Here is a 19,046-nt window from a genome sequence, read left to right on the forward strand (position 1 = left end):
TTTTATCCCAGTGGATGAATAAAGGGTTCGGGTGTTAACTAACGAACTTGATTCATTTTTAAATCTTATAATATTTTAATAAATGTTTAATCGAGCGTGGAACCTCCACGGTCATCGCAGGCGTAAAGGTTGATTGAAACTTTTTTCATTTTTACTTAAGCACAATTTTAATTATTTAATTTATCTATTTTATTTTAAGAAAATTATTTCGTTTGCCTTTAATGTGCACAAATTTCGAAATATGATGTAATGTTTATTATTTTGTATTTTTTTCCTACTTTCTGTCCGATCTCGAGGTTTGCCCACTGTGTGAGCACATTATTGCTATGACTATAACAATATTTTCTATTTTATCTTGTGGATAAGTAAATATGAGAAGCATGGAGTAACCAAATCTTGGTCCGTGTACAAACAAGTGAGGAAATCAGTGGCCAAATGGTAGAGCATCAGGCACAAATGTCAAATGTCTTATATTGCTGCTGTCTGCCGTGAGGGCGCTAGCAGTGTGGGCGTGGCCAAGTAAAGAACATATCGAATGTAGCTTTAGCATTGCGCAAAGGCGAGCGCATAATTTTCTGCAATTTTGTAGCCAGCTTTTTATTTTATTTTATTTTCTGTTTTTTTTTTTTGTCCAGAAATAAATGTGAAAAGAGCAGCTTGTTTATTTGTGCGCCTGCGGGGGTCGTGTTGTGCACACCGACTGTGTGTGTGTATGTGTGTGGGTGAGTTTCGCATTGCACATAAACAGCACTTTTTTTGTAATAGATGCCGATGTGGGCATTGCTAATACGCCCCGTGGCACACATGCGACGGCAACAATTGTGGCGGCAATGCGACGCTGCGCTGGGCGGCTTGTGGGCGTGGTCATAATCATGCAGCAGTTCGTGCCGCAGGCAAACAGCAGCAAGAACAACAAGAAGAAGCGCTTAGATTGCCTCATTTGCCTGTGCATTTGTGTATATCCGAGTGCTGTGTCGTCGCCTGTGCTTTTACTGGAGTCTCTCAATGTGTGTGTGTGTGTATTTGTTTGTGTGTGTCTTTCTTTGGGTGTTTATTTGCCTCGCTGATTTGTTTGCACAACCAAAGGCATTAGCTGCTGGCACAGTGTCCATAAATGAGCATACGCCCAGTGCCTAGACACAGCTGTCAGTAATGAAAATTTTCAGTGATAGCCCAACACAAACATGAAATTATACGAATTGTTGAACTTAATGCTCTTGATGTTTGTGTGGCATGTGAGCGGGTAGAAGTCGTGTCGTTTTGACCTTTACTGTACTAGCGCCTTTTGTCGCAGCTGGAGTCGATCAGCGGGCAGCCGAGTCCTTCAACCAATATGCCGTGCATGGAGCGCTGCATGATGGACTGGCAGAACGAGGTGGCCAATGCCCAAATGGAGCTAAACGTGGAGCTGGACCAGCCGCAATATGAGCAGATGCTGCAATTGGAACAAGAGCAACTGGCGGAGTGTCGTCTTAGTGTACACTATTTTGATTGTACTCTAAAATGCATGTTTGATAAGTTTACGCTGCCGTTGAGATGTAGAAAACAATCGTAAAATCCATCCACTTATTTGATTTAACAAAACATTTGTAGCATACTTTTTTGGGCTAAATAAATATACTCTTATTTGGAAGTCGCATGCTTAATGTTAAATGTTAAAGCAAAACTGTAGAATATTTTTCTAAAAGCTTTTTTTTTCCACGAAATATTTTTGTTTTAACGAACTTCAGCTTATTGATGAATGAAATCCAGTTGCTGCCTTTCCCAATAAAATTAAAAGTAAAAATATTAATATGAATTGATAATAAAACAAGTAAGAGGTTCTAGAAGGGAGCTCCCGACCAGGGGATACCCCGAACCCTCTTCTTCTAACATCAAATGCATATATATATTCTATTTTAGAAGCTATATGTCAAGTTTGGGGACTCTAGCTCTTATTATTTACCAAAACTGCCCAAAAAAACAGGATATCGATATCAATCTGCGCGGGAAGTAGGAGCACCTACATATAAAATTTCAAGTCTATAGCTCTTATATGTTCTGAGATCCTTGCGTTCATACATACGGACGGACGGACAGACAGACGGACGTGGCTAGATCGACTTCGATTTTCGCACCGACCTTGATTTTGAAAAAAAAAAACATGATGATTTGGAAGGTCGGCGCGGAGTTATGTCGTTTTGGAACATCATATCTCCGCGCGGAGCTATTGCCCGTGATATTAAAAAAAATCATCGAAAAAGTTTCGATTTTCTTGCTGTTGCCATTTTTGCAGATTTTTTGCCCTTCCTATGTTAGGGCAGTGCGCAGATTTGTATAGGGTATTTTAAAGTCAGGCTCTGTCGTCTAGATTACTTTTAATTGATTTATATGCTTTTAAATGGTTGTTGATATAAAATATAGTGCGTATAATAAAAAGATTTAAGTGTAATGAAATCAACATAAATAGTATAAACATAAAGTAGAAGCTTGCGAACCAATTAAAACAAATATTCGAAAATTAAATGTGTGGAATGTCAGGCAAAGGGAAAAATATGTAAATATCTGGGCATGTGCACAACTAATTAAATATGCGATTACGACTAAATTGAATTGCATGTTTCAAATAAAAAACAAAAATAAAACTGGCATAAAAACGAAAGTGAGAACTCAGACCAAAACGGGCAGGCCGCAAATAAGGTTCAGGCAACCCGCACTCGAGCGTCTGTGTGTGTGTGCGAGTGTGTGTGTGCGAGTGAGTGTGCGCTCGCGTACATATTTCAATTTAATTAAAACGTTTTTATTTTATGTGTTTTTCTTTGGCATTTGCTTTATTTAAATTCATTCAATTGTAGCTAAATGCCAGAATGGCAGCCCAAATATTTGGCTTAGCCGAGGAGTTGAATTCATGTTTGGATTTGAATATATGCTCGTATTCGTCCGGTTCGCACTCGTTTCCGTTTTATCTGTTTTTATTTTGCTTGTTTTTTTTTGCAAGTTCAAAAGTGCACCAAATCCACACGCGGCCGCTGAATGCCAAAGTTGAGTTCCAGCCTGGCAAGTGTCCAAAATAAACCTTTTATTGTGGTCTAGTAGGGAGTGCCTGACTGGGAGATACCCTGACAAGCGGACTATGCTTCCGCTTGAATTATTCGAGGAAAAACACAAAGAATAGCGCACACATCACTTGCAGCACACTTAATCAGTTTCCGAATTGCCAAACTATGGAAAAGGGTGCTTGAATAACTCCTATATTTACAGTTCGATTTGTATGAACTTTTCAGGACATTAATGTGGCATTCATATGTGTGTAATTATAAAGGCTCAAGGTTAAGCCTTAAACAATAAATATTTGGGAGGGACGGTACACCTTACCTAGGAAATGGAATATTCGGCGTCTGTGTAGCAAGAATATATTTACTTTAAGGGCTCGTTTCTTATGCCTGCACAAATCCATGATACCCTTTTTGTCAATTTTTATTGGGTGTAGGGTACAAAAAAATTGGCTGGCCAGCGTGAAAGCAATTAATCATCGCCACATGCGTTGTGTATGTGACCTTTGGTTAGAGTATGTTGCAGTTTGAGTTACTGCTGCCTGGCACGGCTGCGACGACAAGTGAGTTAATTAATCTAACTGCCCAATGCCTGTCAAACTGCAGACGAGACGAAGGTCGTGCACCATAATTAAGCATGACTGTTGTTGCTGCTGCTGCTGCAAATGATGATGACTATGAGATTGGCCCATCGTGCGGCACCGGCTGGCGCGACGCATAAATTTCAATTTGTTAGCAGCCCAACTCCTGCCGCAGTTCAACTTTATGTCTCATATATGCATTGCCAGTGAGGTTGTCAGATGCAAACACGTTCGCACCACGTCCCAATGCACAATTAGCGAGCTGTCACATAAATTATTAGGCCGTTCGATTGGCGCAAGGAAATGCAAGCGGAAATTATTGCTCTGCGACATACGACACACACGCATATGTATGCACATATAGATATATACATGCATGCCGCCTAAGTATGCAACGTGCAAAATGTGCGAAACATGCGAAATATTTTGATGTCGGGTCAGCGTATTGCTGAAATATGCAAAACACGTTGCAAGCTTTTAACCGCCATTGTTTATGAAGGGCTTGCAACCCGGGAATAAGCGATGGTCCAATGATTCTGCTGGCTTGGCACATTAAACTTTTCGCAGTGTGCAAATGCGCATATTTCAGAAATTTCATTTCCGGGCATTAGCAGTTTAATTTCTGTAATTACATATTGTGTGAAATCAACATTTTATGATGTTTAAAAAAATGGTATTGATCTATAGATACATTAATATTAGGTTATTCAACACAAATTTGACTAGGGTTGTTGAAACTTCTAAGGAAAGGTTTTGATGTGAGTGAATCTTTATAGATAGTCATATCAATTATTAATGTTAAAGTATCATTCTGCTTAAAGAATATAATATTAAATAACAATCAGTATTGACTTTCAGACAGCCAGCTTTTTATGCATATTAGATCTTTTCTTTGATATTATTAAACACATATTACAAATTTAAAACAGAATTTTTCTATAAAATAAAACAAAAATTATTTTGCTTTTTATTTGGAAACATTTAATTTGTACTTGTTTAAAATACTCGCCCACTATTGGGTTTGAACATCAAATAGATTTACTATTGCATGCTCTGCAGCCGGAAAATGTGCACAACTCGAGTTATGTTGAAATTGAATAGAAAAGTTTTTTACTGTTTTCGCGTGATTTTCATGAAAGTCACGTATGCAGCTCCATAGTCAATCAGCTGAAAATCGCTGTTAGTTTCGGGCAACTTCCGTGCTGCGTGCATTTCATTGACGGAGTGACAATTATTGCATTCGGATTTCACGCGGCGTATGGGTAATATTTTCGTATTGTCGGCTTAAATACATAAAATATGTATAGATATCAGTTTATGGCCATGTAACTTGCAATGATAACAATGTAAAATTTATGGTAAAGCGCTGAACGCGGTTCTCGCTTTGTGCCAATGGCAATTATCATATATTTTAAGATTAGGGTTTGTTTTTGCAAGCTGGAGGCGGCATGTAAATGTCCCGCCCAGTTCAATCGACAGTCTGGGCCCATAAATCTGCGCCTTTGTCTGCGCACCTTTGTTGAACTTTCTCAAAGTGCCAACAATTTTAATAATGCGTTAAGAGTTGCGGTGGCTGCAAGGACCTCATTATGCAGAAGTGACATTTTTCGACTGCCTGTCTGGATATTTTTTGCTTGTAGCTGCAGCCCTGCATTCATAGGCCAGAGTGTTGCCTGCAAGCTGCCAACTTTATTTTATTGCATTTATAAACTTTGCCCTTACACAGAGTGCAGCAAAAAAGTTCAAAACCAAATTTTATATGTACACAAATACGTAACTACATATATATAAGTATAAGTGCAACAATTTACCAGCCGCGCTGCCAGCAAATTTACTACCAAAAAAAAAAGAAAAAAAAGAAAAATAAATAACATTTTACAGGTGGGAGCAGCGCTTTGCCAGACGGGCCTGGGTTCAGGCAGGTGTGTAGGCCTAGGTGCCCTTAAAATGTACACAACATTGTTTGTTTGGGACAGGCGAAAACACGCCCTGTCTGCCACTTACAGCCGGCTAACAGCGGCGTTAACAGCCGCTTAACAGCGCCCGCTCTTCGACGAAGCTCACTGTTAGCAGTGCTTTTGCGTCTGCGTCTGCTTCTGCGTCCGTTTTGCGTTTTGCTTTTGCAATGACAGCAAACACGATGGCAAAGTCACGGAGCTGCTTCTTTAAATACAGCACGCACAGATGTCTGGCAATTTATTCCAAGTTCGGCCGGCTTTTGTTGCAATTGGTGGGTGCGGCTGCCACGGCAACTGCGACAACAAAGAAACGCGTAAATAATAAGATAACAAAATTGAATATTAAGTGAATAGGACTTAAAATAAAAAAAAATAAATTTTTAAATAAATTTTTAAATGTGCAGAAAACAATAAATACATTTAATTTTGAATTATACTACAGAAAATTTTTTCAACTAAATTTCAAATGTGTGCGATCAACTTTTTTAATAAAACATCAAGTTTGTCTAACTTTTTTGAATAAGTAAATAAAAAAACAATCAAAATAACTACGCAAAATTATTGTAAACTTGTGGCACACGTTTAATCACAAAATTTAAGACTTTTCGTATTTTGATAATAAAAACAACACACAGACAGCAGATCGGAGGCACAACTAAAAGTAGGCAACAACTTTCCACAACTAATAAACATTTCAATTAACTTCTTTTTTTTTAAATTTGATTTGCTTGTCATAAATCTCACGGACTAGCTAGCAGGCAAATAACGAGACACAGGAAAACATCAAGTCAAATAAAAAAAAATGACAGAAATGAATGCTGCAATACAGGCAATTACTGCAGTAAAAACAACAGTTGAAATTACTGATACGATGGCAGCCTCGACGGCTCCGTCTCTGGTGCAGACCACATCAAAAACAACAACAACAACAGGAACTCCACGACAAAGAACTTTGATGCGTGCTGCGGAAATGGACGCCGATACCGATGAGGCTGATGCGGATGATGTAGATGATGGTAAATCTGCTGCTGATTTTACTGCTGCTGCTGTCGCTGCTGCTGCTGCTACTGATGATGATGATGATGCGGCTGACAGCATCACTTTGGAGCTGGCATTGTCACCCAACACGCCCACACCACCACCCACCACTGCCGACGAGGATCTGGCTGAGCTGGACAACAGCAAGCCTTTCAAGGTGGGTGCTCGTTACCGTTGCCAGAGGACAATCACACAGTATTGCCTATTCATAAGTCAGATTCAATTGTTAACCGGCTAGCAATTGGTTAAGTAATTACGGGCTCCATTGTTGTTGGCCTCAGTTTGTTAGCGCCAGGCGTACAATTTCTGACGCTCGTGCTGCACAAAGCAAAGTGGTCAGTGAGCGTGGCTTTAGGAGCCAGGAGCAAGCGGCTGGCCACTCAAAAGTCGTTGGCTTCGAGAGCTGCCGCTTGTTCTAGTTCTGGTGCCGGGTCTGCGTTTTATGCGCCCTTAAGGCATCTTTGACTTTCAAGGGCTGCAGCAGCTCGAGCGTACCATGACCAAATTCTATTGCCTTAAGCTGCTCGCGTTTTGATGCCGTGAACTCTTCTAGTGGGGAAAAAAAGGTCGAAACAAAATATTCAAAATGTTTTAAATCAAATATTCTTGCTCAGCCAAGTTGGTTATTTTATACATGTAATTATTTTACAAATTTCTTTCTTTTACTTCATAGTATATAAGTACTTGTATGGTGTTGGCTTTCAATAAATAGTTTCCACTCATACTTTAAGTTACAGCGAAACACAATTTGTTGAAAACAAAATTTCGCCAATTTTATGAGCGAAAAGTTAAGTTTTCCGCAATACAGTTTCTCTACTTAGCTACTTAAGTTTTGTTTTCTGATTTAAAGAACTCATTAAATAATCAAAGTTGAATGTTTTTAATCAGTAGTCGATATGGCAAATAGGTAAATGTAAAGTTTTAAATGTTTTATTTAAAAACAGACAGTTTTTGATAACGAATCAAGGTACCAAACATTTATTTAAAAGTGGAAAGAGAACTTGCCACCAAAATGCATTTTTTTAAATTCAAACATAGTCCGAATTTTAATTTTGATTTAATCGGCTTATACCATTCCATTACGGGTTTAAAGCTTATTTGCTGACAAAACATGTATCGGAGTCGGCTTCAATTGTTCTATTTCGGGCCAAAACAAGGTTATTGTATTAACTTTTATGATTTGTTTTAATCTTTTAAAGCACCCAAACTCAGTACTCAATACGAACCTAATTCTTTTTAATCTGAGATCTGAGATCGTCTGAATATAGTTAATCATATCACATATTGTTTAACATAGTAGCTCTTTATTGTAAAAATATTAGAACAATCATAGTAGAAGACGATTTTCAATAAAAGCAACCGCGGAAATGCCACCAAATTGCAATCTGGCAGCCCTAGAAAATTCCACTTGAGCTTCAGATCAGGTATTATTTTGTCTAGCTTCTCATCATCTGCGCAATTCAGACTTATTTTTAGCCGGGCTGAGCTCAAGTCGCACGAAAACGCAGCTAATATCTCATGAAAAATTACTTCACATAAATCAAAACTACATAATATTTAAAGACCCGTTGAAATACTTTATAAAACTGCATCGCAAACCTAAAAAAAACGTTAGATTTATGTAGTCCATTGGCACACTCGAATCAAATTATGATACACCAGAGACTTTATGAACTGGTTGCAAGTTTTTCTTTTTTATGTTAAGCAAAAATTTAAATAATTGAATGAGCAGCCACAAAAAGGCCATCTAGCCACATTTACCATTAAAACATGCAACAAATTGCTCTTCAATGCCTTCAATAGACTTTTAACATGTAAATGAATGTACATTATGAGTTTATATCATCTTTGATCTATATTAATACTGTACCCGTTATAGAAGGCAGCAGCAGACATCATTTTGGTTGCATTAAATATGCTAGAAATTAAATTAGCCCAAACATCTTAAGCTTGGCCAGCGCCTTCGTTTTGGCCAACTTGAAGCGGAGGTTTTTTAGTGAAATTTGTAAATTGTGTTTTAATAACAAGGCAGCAGAAGCCAATATTGCGGCTAGCTTACAATTGAAATTAATTAAAACTGTTCCGAGGGATAAAATGGACTAACCGTGCTGCAAAGGCGAGCAGCATCCCGAGAAGCCATAGCACTCTTGCCAGAAAGCGCAACGCGCGCTATCCCATGCTCGGTCCGGATAGCTCGTATATCATTAGTGGCGGCAACTGCCGTTGAGGCCCAACTAAGCTGCCGTCGTGTCTGCTGCGCGTTGGTGCCGATAACGATGCTGCTGCCACTTGGCCATGCGTCACCAGACACGGCAAGGAGCCACTCGTTGAGCGATTGTGTGTGCGTCGTCTGCCTGGCTGTCTGCCCCTAATCGATTTATGGTATGCTCAGAACGTTAAAAAGCGCCATAACAAAATCAAGTAGGTTGAAGGATTAGCGACAGGCAAAACTTTATAACTGGCCATGCGCAAGTGCCTGTAAATTTAGCTGGACGCGATTATTAACTGAAAGCTTGTAACTCGCAGGTGTTTTTTTTTTTTTTTTTTTGTCAAATTGGTCATTCGCTGAAAATCAAGGAAAAGTTTTCCCGACTCGAATTAACAGCGGCTGCGAGTGGGTTGGCAGGGCCACGTGTCGTATGCGCAATTTGTGTGGCATTTATTTAATTAATAAGCGTGCACGGCATGTGACATGATTTTGACAAGCATCCATTGTCATGCCTATCTGACAGGTTGACTATCCTTACGGCTGCCGCTCACCACTTTTTCAACAATTGTAGTTAATTAAATGAACCACATAATGTGTCCGTGTGTAGGTGTGTGTTTTAACTTTGGGGATGTTAAATACAATAGGACTAGAATACGCTCTGCCCCATGCCATCAAGCGTTTTGATAATGTGCCATGAACCTGCTTCAACAAACACTAAATGCAGCTCGTGTTAGGGGAGCCTTCCATTCATAGACCGTCAGCTTCTCGCTGTTGCAAATGTATTTTTGAGTATCTTTTGTGTTATTCGACCGTGCAAATATAAATATTTACACAAGAACTAACTCTTATTAAATGATGCCGGTGGAGGGAGATATCCCTAAAGCAATATATTCAAGGCTGTTTATGTGTATCTGAATTAGTTCTTTATTTCAAATCCATTTATAAATAAGCTGATTTCCAACTTTTAAAGCCCCCATTTGTTCCTATCGATAGACCTGTATAATTATAGATAGTTAACATAAATTGAACAACTTAAATTTTACTTATTATACTTACACAAGTAATCAAATGTTCTTCTATTCAAATATTTATTGTTTGTAAGTCCCAATCAGTTGTGCTGCATTTTGAAGAGTATATTTCTGTGTTCATTGGAAAGCTATTAGCCCCGATTTGAGCCTAATTACTACGCTTATGGAAATCACTTATCTTCAATGCATGAGTACATTTTGAAGTAAGCCAATTTAGCCAACTTACTTTTGTGCCGGCACAATCACACTCTCTTAAAAGCTCGTTATGCGGTCATAAAAATGAGAACGGAGCGTACCGAGGTCCCTATGTGGCGAACAGAACTTCCCGCCGGCATGCTGCTGTCTGTGGGACTAATACGAATGCGACATGGAAAACGCATTTGGTTTTTTCTTTTAATGTCGTCTACCTACTATGCAAAAGCCATGTTTCAAAAACGAAGACCCAAAACCAAAATCCTTATACAAATGCCATGCAAAATGAATGGGCAGCCGGGTAAAATGGGAGGGCTGGTCGGAAAGAATTAAGTTAGAAAACACACATGCTACAAACATGACAAGAACAACAGCAATAGCAACAGCAACAGCAACAACAACAACAGCAACAAGCAATTACAACAAGTAAAAGCCTGGTAAGGTAAAAGTAGGCGCACACATTGCGTATACGCAACGTTGCGCATTAAAGTAAATAAGCGAGCATTATTCATATCCAAGCAAGCGTGCAACTTAACTATACCACTCCATGGGGCAATACCAAGTAGCAATAAGCTGGAGCACTTGCCATGAGGGGGAGGGGGGTGGTTGTCTGTTGCCCGTCTGTTGACTATCTGCTAATTATATGCGTGTCAATGCGGTGACAAGCTTGTAAATTGCGATGCTTTCCGATGTGTTCCCTTCGCCCTTCCTTGTTTGTTATTGCTGTAAAATACTTAATGGACTCGCAAATGCAGAGAGTAAACTATTTCAATAATGTGATGGGACAACAACGGCTGCAGGCAAGCCCCGGTTACTATGGCATTTTGATGGCAATCGTGGGAAATTAGTGCCGGCAAATAGCATCGGCGAGGAACCTGACTCCGTACAATGGTAGCACAAAGCAAAGCTGTGCAGACTGCTGAAATGTAATACAAACAATTCATACTTCAATAGAGCCACGTATAAATGGGTCAATTTTCACAAAGGTCTAGCTGAATGGAGTGAAAGCTCAGGGGGTACGTTGGCAAAACAACTGCTATTCAACAGTACCAGATCAGCCTTGCCTATTATATTTCTGTGAACTGAATTGAACAAATCGAATATTTCAGTACTAACAATTACAAATAGACAACAAATAAATATCAATACAACTAACGTCAATAATGAACAAAAGCTCAGTCCCGCTGGGCCGACGAGATGTGGCAGTTGAGCATACTAATTGAAGTTGAGCTTGTGCAGCCTCTGGCTGGACGATTTACAATAATTTAAATCAAACGGAGAATTGCAGGTCCCAATTAATTCGATTTAATATGGTATGCTCTTATTGACAAGCTTTAGATCCCAGGTCTTTAAAATAATCCCATTCATTTTGAGCGTTTGTCAGACTTGAGAAAATATTTATTGGTCAGGCTTACAAAGAGAGTTGATTAAATAATGTATTCGTTATCTTTCTGCTGTCAACTAGAGTACAAAAAATAATTAAGTTTAAATATATGTGCTTATATATAAAACTGTGTTAGATCAAATCCCTTGCATAGAGAGTTTGAGAGAGCCTGCACTGGGCTCACTGTCCGTTGTAGCCGATTGTTGCGAATGCATTTGCATGCCCAGTAGCTGTGTTAATTTTGGCTTAACAGCAGCTCAGTTGCAGATGCACTTACGCATTCCTGATGAAGTTTCACAATTGCTGGCATGACCCGTACTCGTACCTTAACCAAGCGAGCCAGACAGAGCGCACGCGTGTCATTATAAATGCATGAGTACATTGGAATCTGTCCTTTGTCCCTGTTGGACTCTTCAGTGTTTGCTTTTTTTAGGTCCTGGTACTTGCCTAGTGCCCTTCGTAAATTTACCGAACCAATATTGATGCGGGAGCAGGTGAAATACACAGACAATGTACCCTTGATTTAGGCAATTTTGTTCAGTTTAGTTACTTGGCTTAAATATTTGTCGATACAGCTTACAAGTCAATTAATATAATAGCTTTATCAAAGCAAACAGTAATGACTGTGCTAACAGACTTCTGTTAAGCAACACGTTAGTTAACAGAAAGATACATATCTTAATGCAACTCAGACATGAATAAGATGGAATCTCCATAAAGTTTATATACTAAATACTTATGTTAATAAATGAAATTTTTGTTATCACACATTCAACATTAATATGAGAAAACAAACGTTTTTAGCTGATAGCTTTGGACAGGCGTCTGATTAACTCGATCCAAAAGTTCTTACAACAATAACACTTGATTAATTTTATGACAAACATTTAAAATGATTAAAAGCACTTGACATAACGAATATGGTTTGCTGAGCCAAGCAAAAAGACAAAGTTTTCTGAATAACGGATTGAAATTGAACAGCTTTGTATAGTGAGTAGCAGATACTTAAGTTCAACAAAAGGTTAGAGTCAAGGCCAGGGTCAATGGAAAATCTAAATCTGTAAGCATTGTTCGAAGAAAACAGCTGCAAATATTGCGGTGTTTTTTTTTTTTTTTTTTTGGGTAGGGTCCATGTAGACCTGCGAATATGCAGCAAAACAAAGTCAAGGAACGCATTTGGCGCAAACAAAGCCACAGGCCATTGGCATATGGTAACCAACCAGTCAGCCAGCCAGCCGGCCAGTCAGTCTTTCTTTCAGTTCGCCAGCCAGTCAGCCACGCAGCCAGTTTTCCAGCCAGTAAAGTGGCAATCAGCAAGTCAGCGCGATGCTGAGGCGAAGTTTGCTTTAAGAGTTTGTCGATTTGTATTGCATAAAGAAAAGAAAAAGTTTTATTTATTCTAGCTTATCGCTAAAAATATTTCTATGTCATGGGCCATGATGTTAGCCATATATATTTATTATCCGCAAAAAGCAGGGTTTTTTTAAATTGTTATGTATCAATTTGATTTTAAGTTATATTTTGAACTTGTAGCTATAGTAGTATAAGTAGTTTTGGCTGTAAGACACACATTTTTTAATTTGAGTAAAACTTAGAAAATTAATTCAAAGCCGATCGAAGAAAATCTGAATGCAAATCAGGCCAATCGAAACAATCGTTTTCCACCTATTTTCGGCACTTGCGTATGGAATTATTTGAGCCGATATTTAAAAGTTCAGTTACATAATATAAGGAACCAATCAAAAATTACGAATATCAGACAGTCCATCAATCGGAATAACAGGCTTGTTAATTCTATCAACACCATAATCTATGAACGAAAGGTTAGCCAAGCCGATAACTATCGATCATCGAGCTCAGTTATGAGTCTGGCAAATAACTTGTTGATCGAACCTCGTGTGCCAACATGTTGAGCAACACAATAAAAGTCAGTTCAGTGCTGTTCAGCTCGGTTTAGTTCAGTTCGGGCTATGCCAAATGTAAACATAAGTTTAATGGTCAACACGCCAAGCCAAGGCAAGCCAAGTGCCAAGTGGCCCGACTAAAAGGAAGGCGGTCAGTTTGTTCCTGTCGGGCTACTTTTATGGAAATTCGCATAAAATGCGTGATAAATTTTTATTGTTGTTGCCAGACGCAACATTGTCGGCCAGTTGATGGATTTGCCAAGCATCATAATTGGTTTAGCAGACGTGGTGATCAATGATTGATATGATAAGAAGCTGGCGTAGGTGCAACTGCTTGGCTTTATGGAATGACAGCTCCATTGTCATGCCCAGACAGTGTCGCTCTCACATGTCATTGACTTTAAGGCCATGCTGATAATATTGATGTCGATGATGATGATGTTAATGATGCCTATGATGATGTGGGCTCAAACCTAGATCGATCAAATGCCGCGTGTTGGCTCATTTATCAGATGTTCCACCCACAATTGTGTACAGCATGACGTATACTTAATATTAATAAATGGGCGTTCCATACAATACGCCTGCTTCATTCGGGTTGCTTACCTTTTGCTGAGTGCTCCTTTGTCCCTTTTTTGTTTATCCTACCCATCCACTTTACTGCAGATCTCACGCATTTTGGCATTTCACATGGACAGCTTTCTGCTTTAAATATTCAGCAGGCCAGCATCTTTTTGAGCCCGAAACATAATATGCTACCTGAACGCATGACATGCTAGGGTTGTTGTTGTTATTGTTGTGCCTTTATTGCCATTGGCAAATTATAAATTGATTAGTTGCTTGCTTCTCTTGCTTGCCCTTGTATAATATAGTACTACCTCCGTATCGCAGTCGTGCGCTTCGCTGGCTTTTTATTGTTTTTATTGGGAGCTTAACAGAAGGTGGTCGTAATAGAATGCTTCTGGCACATTTGAAATTAAGGCAAACATCGTTTCTGATTTTTTCATTTTTTCTGTTTTTTCTTCGCTTTCTGCTTTGTTGTTTCACGCCTGCGTCCAATCAAAAGAAGTGACATTTTCATAATAATTAAATGGGTGCGAGAATTTTGAACGAAAGTCGTTAACTTTTTGTATGCTGTCGAGTATATACAATCAAGCGTCCCAGCGTGAGTTCTATTCATGTTAAAGCATTTAATAATAACAAGAATTAAACTCTACTGTCGGGCTTGCCAAAGATTAAATACTCTGCCAATATTTTTTTAAAGAGATAACCTAAACTATAAAAGAATGTATTTCTTTAATCAGCTTTTAAAGTGAAGCTATACAATGATTAAAACCTATTTACCAACTAGTTCAGCTCAAGTTTATATTTATTCATTTAAAAATCGAAGAAGTCAACAAACAAAAAACTCAATTCAAGGAGTTAAAATTAAAGTAAGTGCTGGTCCCCTTCAAAATAAATAGCTGAGAGAATTTAAAGTAAGTGTTTGTCCCCTTCAAAATAAATAGCTGAGAGAATTTAAGGCACAAGTTCTTAAGAATACACAATTGGGTGTCACAGCTGGAAATCTGTTCAATATTGAGAATGTTACAGTCCACGGACAAGATACGTTGAATCTATAATAAATAGTTTGTTTAGTAAACAGGAACCAAGCATGTTATTCAACGTATTTGCTTTGAGGATGGAATAGAAATATTCGTAGTGGCAGGCATGACATTGACGAAGAATTAAAGCGACAGTTAGTAAGCATTCATTATTTGAATTTATTAATACTATTGGGCTTGTAACCGCGTATTCTTTGAGCAATGAAAACTAATTAATATCCCACACACACAGGTCAAGGATATTACACGTAACGTACGCAAGGCCGTTGTAGCCACAACATTGGCCGAGCTGCGCCTCAAGGTGGCCGCAAAGTTTCAGCGAGCTCAACCGGCAATTCATTTGGACTGCGACGGCACAGAAATTGATGATGAGGAGTATTTTTCCACACTGGAGGCGAATGCAGAGTTAATTGCCGTTTTCCCCGGCGAACAGTGGAGGGATGTAAGTTTGTTTTACCTTTTAACTACGCTTCACTGTGCAAATTCTGCCTGTCTTTACAGCCCAGCGATTACAATGCAAATATGCGTCGTACCTCCCTGGACGCTCAGCGCCTACGCAAGCTGGTGGGTAAACTGCAGCAGAATCTGCTCAACGATGCCGATTTGGATAAGCTATCGAATATGGATCCAAATTCACTGGCAGACATCACCGGACGTGAGCTGAAGGACAGCGATTATTGTGTTCAGAGCGAGGCAGCACGACGATCTACGGAGTTGTCCTGTTAAATTGATTGCCACAATTGTTGCTATTAGTCATAATATTTCTTAGAATATTTGTGTCTATTCAATTTGAAACACCTAGAAACCTACCCAATATTCCCGCACATATGGGAAATAGCACAGTGAACCGTCGCTTATGATAGATTTGTAAGGAATTTGTAAGAGTTTTGTATGTCAAGCTGGAGCTGATCAGAGAATGCAGTTTCGGGTATTTTTGGAGCATGTTTTGATAGCACATATTGAGAGCGACGATTTAGACAATTATATATACATATGTATACTGTATATTTATGTAGTCTAGTTGTAGAGCACTTCCGGACACAATAATCTAGAGGCCACAGTATCTTCAGGATAATCATATTTTTTTAAAACCTACCATGTGAATATGAATATGTGAAATTAAAATACACTTCGAATTGAAAACTAGTCTGTTCCTAGACCAATATTCAACATATATAGACCAAAGTTCAACAAAGCCCTTTGTCTATCTTATCCACTTAAGATTTTTAGCTGCTTGAAGCAATCGCATGTGTTTACAATCCAAACCACAAACAGGGTTGCCATCTATCTATTTATTTGATATTCGATTATAGTAGAAAATATCTGTATATATATATATATTTAAAATAAAAACGTTTGTAAATTTATCACACATAGTTTTGGTTAATAGGGAGCAACTCGTCTTTTAAACAATGCATGTAATTTAAATCAATTTGAATTAAGAACAAATCAATATAAATTACCCAAATACAAAATATTTATTTATTAAATTTAAACGAAAATCCAAATATATGTTTTATAAATGTGCTACATCATTGTGTGTGTATGTATGTGTGTATATCTGTGCACTTTGTTTAGCAATTAACTATGAAAAGAATACAAAATGAAAAGTCATTCAAAAACAAATTGAAATGCAATTTACGATTACAATGCGAACTCTTTCTCCACATTTTACAACACGAAATTACCACAAAAATCGATCGATTCGAAATTGGTAAAACTGGCAAATAAGATAAATGTACGAAAACTTTTTGCATTGTCAGTGAGTTTACGAATAAATTGAGATTAAATGTGTTACTCGCTTTGTGTTTTATTTGCTCTCCGACTGGGTTTCTATGGTTAAATAATGAGCTGTTTAACTAGATGGGGTGAGATATGCATTTTAAACGATATTAAATCAAATTCTGAAAGCGTTTTGGGAATTTCTTTAATACTATTTTGTAAGTTTAATTTAATGCTTATCAAAAAATTAAAATAAAAACCTTTTGGATATGTTTTCTTTGTGAGAGTTTAATATTTAATTTAAATATTTTTTCAAGCCAGTTTGTAACTAACTGTTTCTGCGGCTAAGCGCATTTTTCTAATACCCTGAAAACCATAGGAATAATGTTTTTGTGCAAATGCATGTAACAGTCTAAAGGAAGCACCTCCAACTCCATAAATTATGTATAGTCTTGATGATCAATAGTTTAGTCAATCCAGAAATATCCTTCTGTCTATTTAAAATGGTGTTGGGTTTTTTTTTGAAGAAAAACAATAATATATACATATTCGAATACAAATTTTGTATAAACTCTTATTTTGCATGTGATTTTCAACGTGAACTGTTTTTATTATTATTTTATATTTTAAGTAAGTAATGCAAAAACATTGTAAGGAATTTTTTTCATATTTTCTTTGCTTGAAACTTTTAACTTGTACCCATTTGCAAGGATTTACCAACTTCTTTTAGCCAGCTGCTAGTTGTTTGCATATTTCCCTGTTAAACTTTTGCAGAAATCCTAGGTGCGCATAATAATAATATGAGTATTTGCATTTTGCACAGTTGCCATTGGCAATGGGAAGAACGTTTATGAGGCAAGCCGCAGGCCAAGTTAATTGCATCTGTGGGTCAAAAGTCAACTACTGAAATTTGCCTGGTTCATGCATGACAATACGTTTACCAAATGTCAAAAGTTAATGGGTCAACGTTGACAGGCAGCCCGTGGCCATCGTCTATATGATGATAATTACTTGAACTATTGTCTAAAATATTTGCTGACCAACAGCCAAAGGCCACCAATTAAGTTCCTACTGTCCAGTTGTCCAGCTGTCAAGCTTTAGATGCAATTTTAATTATGCAAAGTGCCTGATGTGGCATGAATGAGCTTCTTGAAACACGCTTTGGCTGCTGGAAGTAGCTTAGAGCAAATTGAATGCTTTTCGGAGCTAAGCCAGTTTGCATGGGGCTTAAAATCTATTAGCCAAACAGGTGCACTGCCATTTGATGGCTGCTTGGGCAATGCAAAAACACTCGTAATATCCTTTTGCTGCAATAAAAACAGAAATAAACAAGTAAGAGGTTCAGGTCGGTCCCGACTAGAGGATACCCTGAACTCTCTTCTTCCAACATCAAATGCATATATATATTCTATTTCAGAAGCAGCATATCATGTTTCGTGACTCTAGCTCTTATTATTTACCAAAATTGCCCAAAAAAACAGGATATCGATATCGGTTTCTATCGATTGCTTGGAAACGGAGTAAGTTATCGATTATCGGAAACAAACTCGATCTGCGCAGGGACTAGGAGCACCTTCATCTAAAATTAAAGTCTATAGCTCTTATATGTTCTGAGATCCTTGCGCTCATACATACGGACGGACGGACGGACGGACGGACTCGGCTATTGATGCTGATGAAGAATCTATATACTTTATGGGGTTGGAGATGCTTCCTTCTGCCTGTTACATACATTTGGATTTTGCACAACTACAATATACCCTTATACCCATTTTTATTGGGTACAGGGTATAACAAACTAACATGAAAACTCTATGTATTTTTGTTGCTTGCGCTTCTGCTGAAAGGTAAACGTTTCAAACCCAGCCAAAGTCACTAAAATATTCTTCAAAGTGGCCTCAGGCTGATGCTCTGTGTGTGTGAGGGTGTGTGTGTGTGTGTACAGCATTAAACCAGAAACGAAAAAACACGAATAACATGTTTAAAAAACATCAACCTAACATGTTATGTTGAAAACTGTGCAGGGAATGCCCTGGGCGGACGCGGAGTTTGATAAATGGGCAACAATTGCAAAACGCGCAGACAAGTCGGCGATAGTGGACGCAATAAAATGTTGTTTGTATGAATACCCCTGCTAAATTGCGCAGTTGATTTAAGTTGAAAATTTGCACAGATTTTTTAAATTTCATTGAATTTAAACAAGATTTGACAGTTGCAGTTACACATTGAAGCCAGAAAATATAAATATTGAATCAGTGAAATAAATGTTATTCGGACATCAAGAAGAACTTATGATATTTTTATAAATTATGGAACATGCACATGATCTGAATGTAAAACTGCAATATAATAAAGTTGATTTTGAATACTTAACTAACTATTTGCGACCAAATT

General features: G+C 38.0%; 2 protein-coding genes across 3 annotated transcripts; both read left to right on the forward strand.

The window, feature by feature from the left end:
- Positions 1–1,080: 1,080 nt before the first annotated feature.
- Positions 1,081–1,633, forward strand: LOC6625648 (uncharacterized). The gene is made up of 2 exons (XM_002049527.4): positions 1,081–1,235; positions 1,295–1,633. Exons 1-2 carry the CDS (start codon positions 1,185–1,187, stop codon positions 1,553–1,555), a joined length of 312 nt encoding a protein of 103 aa, XP_002049563.2. The 5' UTR covers positions 1,081–1,184; the 3' UTR covers positions 1,556–1,633.
- A 4,200-nt stretch (positions 1,634–5,833) lies between these two features.
- Drep3 (DNA fragmentation factor-related protein 3) lies at positions 5,834–16,714 on the forward strand. 2 transcript variants are annotated; one of them, XM_015173943.3, is made up of 4 exons: positions 5,834–6,232; positions 6,323–6,766; positions 15,163–15,372; positions 15,432–16,714. In XM_015173943.3, the coding sequence occupies exons 2-4, from the start codon at positions 6,374–6,376 to the stop codon at positions 15,654–15,656; spliced, it is 828 nt and encodes a 275-aa protein (XP_015029429.1). In that variant the 5' UTR covers positions 5,834–6,232; positions 6,323–6,373; the 3' UTR covers positions 15,657–16,714. The 2 variants fall into 2 exon arrangements, with proteins under 2 accessions (XP_015029429.1, XP_070066461.1); XM_070210360.1 differs by having other exon boundaries at positions 6,330–6,766.
- The last annotated feature ends 2,332 nt before the right edge of the window (positions 16,715–19,046 follow it).

The sequence above is a fragment of the Drosophila virilis genome, chromosome 5 (assembly GCF_030788295.1).
Source record: "Drosophila virilis strain 15010-1051.87 chromosome 5, Dvir_AGI_RSII-ME, whole genome shotgun sequence".
Taxonomy (NCBI): Eukaryota; Metazoa; Arthropoda; class Insecta; order Diptera; family Drosophilidae; genus Drosophila; species Drosophila virilis.

Bases quoted from the DNA above. Each gene is read 5' to 3' on its own strand.
- Drep3 (XM_015173943.3), top strand. From the start codon at position 6,374: ATGACAGAAATGAATGCTGCAATACAGGCAATTACTGCAGTAAAAACA. The intron at 6,767-15,162 runs GTGGGTGCTCGT...CCACACACACAG, and splicing joins ACAACAGCAAGCCTTTCAAG to GTCAAGGATATTACACGTAA. The intron at 15,373-15,431 runs GTAAGTTTGTTT...CTGTCTTTACAG, and splicing joins CCGGCGAACAGTGGAGGGAT to CCCAGCGATTACAATGCAAA.
- LOC6625648 (XM_002049527.4), top strand. From the start codon at position 1,185: ATGAAATTATACGAATTGTTGAACTTAATGCTCTTGATGTTTGTGTGG. The intron at 1,236-1,294 runs GTGAGCGGGTAG...CTTTTGTCGCAG, and splicing joins TCTTGATGTTTGTGTGGCAT to CTGGAGTCGATCAGCGGGCA.